Below are 6000 nucleotides of genomic sequence, written 5' to 3'. Positions count from 1 at the left end.
CGATACTAAGGATGCGAATAGTAGAGAGGATATATATATCCGGGCTGGAGTGCTTCACGATGATGGCTCAATATTAATTAGTTAAGCAATCGCCTCCAATATTCTAAACCATAAGCCTCTTGCTATTTTTCTCCTTTCTCACGCTACATTTAGCTCCAATATTTCCGAAGTTACAGTCAAATGTAGGACTCCTGTACTCTCCATATCATTAGCAACTGCACCGTGGGAACATGCCCCCTTAGCTGCGCTCAGGTGGAATATCTACCTACAATCGTCGGCAATGTTATATATGTTGTTACTTTTATCCTACTTCTGCTGGCGCAGTTTGGGCTTGGCATTAAGTACAACACTCGGGGATTCATAATCGGTATGATCTGCGGTCTCATTCTTGAGGTTGTTGGGCATGCGGGCAGAATCATGCTGCATGACAACCTATTTGATTTCAACAATTTCATCATGTAGGCCTTCTATTTACCCTCCGCCACCTAACTCCCGGCCAAACACGAGAGAAGAGTCTTAACAGCCCCCGTAGCTATCTCGTCCCTGTAACGATCGCGCCCGCTTTCCTCGCCAGCCCTCTCTACCTCTGTCTCTGACGTATAATCATCTTCTACAGCCAGAAGATCTCTTGCTTCAGTCCCCGCTCTTACCCAACCACCTTCATGACAAGCGACTTTATCTCGCTCGTCCTTCAAGGAGCCGGCGGTGGACTCGCGGCTACAGCTAACAACCCCTCTGGAAGCCAGCCAGGAAGGGCCATCATGATCGTTGGCGTTGTGTTTCCAGTTTTGTCGCTACTCATATTCATGGGATTGTGGTTGGAATTCGTGCTTTACCTGCGTAGGACTAGTGCAAGTGCCAGAGACAAACGTTTCGTCGCGTTAAGGGGTACAAAGAAGTTCGCTTGGTTCTAGTATGCGCTCGACGCAGCTGTTGTGCTCAGCTTCATCCGTTCAGAATACTGTGTTGCTGAGCTTCAGCAAGGTTTCAACGGGCCCATTGCCAATGACCAGGTGACTTCTATGATCTTGGAGGGTCCGATGATATTCCTAGCAGTGCTTGCGATGACGATGTTGCACCCTCGCATTGCATTTGGTGAGAGCTTGCGCGGCGCGGCTTGGTCTGTCAAGCAGTCCAGAGCGGCCGTATTTGCTACGACTAGCTTGTATCCGAAAGACGTCCGCTTATAACAGAAGTGTAGCCCTTCGTCAAAATAAGGGTGTAATTAGAAAATTCTAGAACCATATCATAGATAATGATTTCTACATGTGTAGTCTAACAACAAGCAAGAATACATATCTAATGCATTATAACTTGATATACTCCGTAGTTGATTGCCACTCTCCCAACAAACCCCACGGCTTTGTCCTGAACACAGCTTCAAGGGTGCCTGGATAAACCGGGCTGGGCATGACGCTGTAGTTAAACTCCTTATAGTCCAAAGGTATCTCACCTAGATGGTAGATGCGTGACTCATCATCCGGAAGAGGGAGACCATGCAGTCTCGAAGTCTCGTCTGGCAACTCTTGCCCATTTAGATGCTCTTCTTCCAGCTCAATCATTCGTTTGGCAGTTACATAGGCGTAATGGCCATTCCATAGCCCTTCCCGCCGAGGCGCCAACTGCAGCATTTCCATCGCACGTCTTCGCATCACAGGATGACGGCATTTTAGCGCAGTATAATAGAGAGGTCCTAGGATTTGCATATCGAAAGATAGCGGTTGCGGTGCTACTAGTCCTAACCCTGGTTTGACGATTTGTTCTGCGTAATGCAAAAGCTCTTCAAAGTCGCTATGATAAGAGTCTGGGGCCATTTCACTAGATGTAGTGCAGACTCGTATCCAAATGTAAATTACCTTGAAATGTATCAAAAGTATGTTGAGCGCATCTTGGTTCGCTGAGCTGCCAGCAGCCTGCATTCGTTGAAGAAGATCATCTAGCAGGTCGCGCCATGCGTCTAGCCTTGTCTGAAGTTTAACTTGTTCAACTAGGTCGTCTATGTCAATTTGGAATATAGCTGCCTTAAGAGTGGCTTTGTCAATGAATCGGAGGCAAATATCTGAGACCTCATAGAGCCTTCGTCTAGAATCTGTAAGGTCTTTCTGAGGAGAATCTCGTTCAGCAGTTGGAGAGTACATCTGCGGAGTCATTCTTCCAGCGAGAGAACACAGCACATTTAGACGTAAGAACACCGGGACAATATGGTCTTCGATAGCTTTACGATCATTAGACGCGATATTAGTCCTAGGATTCAGGGCTACATCGCAATTATAGCGGAGAGCAGCTAGAATATTGAATCCATTCTGAACGTGAAACATGGATGATTCGATATTACCTCTGAGGAATTCGATACACGTGAAAAGAAGGCAGCACACCAGTGGCACCAAATTCGAGTTGGGATACGCTTGAATTCGGGTTGAGAGGCTCCTCACTGCTATGTTCCATTCCTGCTGTGCCTTGGGGCTAGCATTTACATAGCCTGTCGGATGCCTTAAGGATGATTCGACGTCTTGATATATGATGCTAATAGCTGATACAGCATGTCGAATGGATGGTTCAGAATGCGAGAGTTGCAATACAAGCTTGCTCCAAAACTTTGAATCGAATTGTCCGTCCAACTTCGCAGCGATATTATGGTCGAAGAAATCGAGGTCACGATTATTTGAAAAGAATACTGGTTGCCTTTGCAAAGGAGGCAGATATATCGTGATGACATTTCGAGATGATGCTGCACGTACGGCATTATACACACACTTTCGGCTTCCAATGGCGCAACGCCGGCATATAGGTTTTGCTTCATCGCATTTCACTCGCCGCAATTTGCAAGTGCTGCATCCAGTCCGTACTTTGGACGTACTTTCTCGGGTTCTCTTCACCGCAACATCCAGACCAGTAGTCATCATGAATGGCGCTATGGCAAATAGCACAGTTGCTGTTCTCGGAAGTGCTTGAATGAAGAAATCAGGGACATCTGGTCATAATGGAATACAAGCAAGGACATGTGAAAAAGCTACGATCAATAAAAGCGTGAGAATAAGAAGCGATATGAGGCAACTTTATTTGTCAGTATCAGCAGGCATCCATCAATTATAGAAGTGGGGTTTGTGGCTATGTAGTGCACCATGCTTCGGAATATAGCCGATATTTCGGTTTTATAATTGTGGCTTAGCCGCCGGGGGGGAAATAAAACCGATATTACGATTTCGTAGTATCTCATATTGAAAAGGTATTTTATTAACGATTTATAGCTTTTAGCCTCACATGAACTAAAATGTCTTACAAAAGCGATCATTCTTAAGTAAGAAAATACAATGTAAATATAGTATATATAACTATATAGGTAGTACAGGGCTAAGCAAAACAGTGAATAATAAAGAAGCAGATAGCAAGCTAAAGTGGAAGAGTATTATATTACTTATTAGTGCCATATGTATACCTGCATCATCAAAACGCAGTTAGAAAGACAAGAGTTACACACCTCAAGTTAATGTATATTGTATTTACAACAGGGTAACCCCTTTAAATCTGATACTATAATAGTTGTTGCAAGACAGCAATATTCCCATTAGTATCAACAGTAATAAGATTAGGTGTAAAATCAAGGTCTTCCATCCCAGAAATTGCTACCTACGCTCTGTTTTCTACCAAGCAGTGCCCATGTTCATAAGATCTGGCTGTTTGGACTTATAATTTTGCATCTTCTCTTGAAAATATTGACGCCAATCGACTCCATTCTTGCTTGCACTGCTTGATGATTTGGAACAGACAAACAGAGATGTGACCGTGTTGTGCTTGATGTAGGGAGATTTGAACAGCGGTTTGATACTAAGTTCATGTTGTCCATTCTAATCCTACTCTGTATCAATACAGACCTTGCCTAGATTCTCTCCAGCTTGCAAATACTTGTATGCTTCTTTGAGTTGGTCAAGTTTGAACACCTGTGAGTCGATAATTGGGCGAAGCTTTTCCAGGTTAGCTTCAATGGCAAGACACATGTCCTCCATTTGCTGCCGACTACCCACTGAGATGCCGCGGGCCGTGTAATGTTTGAGCCATGGATCCAGCAAGTTCGGCACGTCCGCTCCATTGCCTTCCCCGCCAACGAAACCAACGATGCTTATAATACCATCAAGCTTTAGACTCGCAACACTCTGCTTCATTGTCAATGCTCCTGCAACCTCGACGACGAGATGTACACCAATTCCTCCAGTCAGCGCCTTAGCGACTTCTCCCCAATTTGGCGTCTCTTGATAGTTAATAATGTAGTCGGCACCGAGCCTTTTAAGCAGCTTGGCCTTTACATTAGAGCTTGTTGTTGCTATCACTCTTGCGCCAACGATTTTAGCAAATTGTAGGGCGAAAATGCTGACCCCTCCCGTCCCCTGTGTTAGAAGCCACTGGCCCGCCATGAGCTGCTTGGCTGATATTCCAAAAAGAGCGTTCCAGGCTGTCAAACCGGCGCAGCTAAGAGTTGCTGCCTCGAAGAAATTGAGGCCTTCCGGCATTTTGACAAGTCCCTGCTCATCAAACGCACCAATTGAGCGCAGCGTTCCATCGATTGATGCACCAAGCCCCGAGTCTGCTGACTGGGTGTCTATTGACCCCGCTAAATGTCGCTGGTTGAGGATCGTAACAACCTTGTCCCCCGGTTTGAATCGCATAACACTTTTGCCAACTGCGAGGACGGTCCCAGCTCCATCGGATCCAGGAACGACATTGGGCTTTTGAGAGAATGGGTACTTGCCAAGAGGAATTATAATGTCGCGAAACTAGAGACAATAGGATTAGTTGGAATTATTGGAACAATACATTATCAGCATGGCCATACGTTCAGTGATGCCCCCTGGACTAGTGCCGCTTATTAGCATTCCCCTGTATGAACTTTGAGGGAAACGGCGCTTACTTTTCACAAGCACTTGGTTATCGGAAATTATAGGTATCGCCTCTTCTGTGAACTTCAAGGCGTCCAATCCATCGTAACCAGTGACTCTCCACTGTTTAGCCATCTTAGGAATCTCTTTAGACATGTCTCAGAAGTAAATTTAGTTGTCGAAGGTGTGAGGTTTGTGTTGTAATCAATGAAATTGGATTCTGCAACGGATGCTTCTGGGATAGAAGATAATCTTCTCGTCAAATTACCGGCAATGGACATAAAGCTAGACACAAAATGTTTTGTAAAGCCTACAAGATCCAATAGACTTATACACACACACACACATATAAATATATACAACGTATTTGAGTTGCTGATGTTGTGTATAAGCTGATAGGCTATGGATAGCGGGGCAACGTGGCTTGCCACCACGCCGTGGATTTCCTGGCAAGCTTTGCCAGCTTATAAAGCAACTATTCTCCTTGCGCACATCATGTCTCTATGTGGCGATGCTTGCGATTTTCCAGGACTAAACCCCCCCCGTTGATTCCACTTTTAGTGATCAACTGGGAGCCTTCGCCGTTTAGTTGGCCACTTGAAATGGAGCTAAACGGGTAGCCATTGATTACTAGGTGTTTCGCGGTGTTTCGCGGTCTTGTACGGCGCTATACGGCGATGCACGGAGTTCCACACGTATCTTAGCAATGAACATTGTGTCTAATACATAGACGCACTATATTAGGTAGATTTTGCACATATCACCATATTACTCGTTAATTGTTCCAATTTACTTTGAAAATTTACAATCACGCGCAGAATGGCAGCACATAGATATCAGAACAGTGGCGATACCGCCAAGCTCCTAAGCCTTGGGGAGCCGCTTACGATTCATTTCTCAAAGCAAACTATGAATTCTCGAATATTCAAGGCATGAATGGGCGAGACACTTGCAACCTGGGATTTTGCAAAATGGAGACCAGTGGTAACCCTTCACAGAAAATAAAAGAGCTCTACAGAAGGTAAGTGGAAGTTGACAGACACATGTATCACTGTGTGATGTTGCAGATCATGTTGACATCCCCCTTGGCTCCCCATTCTTGTGTCTGACGAAATATTCAGATCGGGCG

General features: G+C 45.0%; 2 protein-coding genes across 2 annotated transcripts; both read right to left on the bottom strand.

Moving 5' to 3' along the window:
- Window positions 1-1217: 1217 nt before the first annotated feature.
- TrAFT101_008145 (uncharacterized protein) lies at window positions 1218-3005 on the bottom strand. Its single transcript, XM_024902927.2, has one exon. The coding sequence runs from the start codon at window positions 2901-2903 to the stop codon at window positions 1308-1310; it is 1596 nt and encodes a 531-aa protein (XP_024754506.1). The 5' UTR covers window positions 2904-3005; the 3' UTR covers window positions 1218-1307.
- Window positions 3006-3838: 833 nt separating this feature from the next.
- On the bottom strand, window positions 3839-5027 carry TrAFT101_008144 (uncharacterized protein; the record flags this gene model as incomplete). Its single annotated transcript, XM_024901564.2, has 3 exons — window positions 3839-4769; window positions 4829-4848; window positions 4904-5027. 3 exons carry the CDS (start codon window positions 5025-5027, stop codon window positions 3852-3854), a joined length of 1062 nt encoding a protein of 353 aa, XP_024754505.1. The 3' UTR covers window positions 3839-3851.
- Between the last annotated feature and the right edge of the window lie 973 nt (window positions 5028-6000).

The sequence above is a fragment of the Trichoderma asperellum genome, chromosome 4, assembly GCF_020647865.1.
Source record: "Trichoderma asperellum chromosome 4, complete sequence".
Lineage (NCBI taxonomy): Eukaryota > Fungi > Ascomycota > Sordariomycetes > Hypocreales > Hypocreaceae > Trichoderma > Trichoderma asperellum.
Note: the sequence above shows the minus strand (reverse complement) of the source record. Positions and strands in the feature narration are given on the sequence as shown.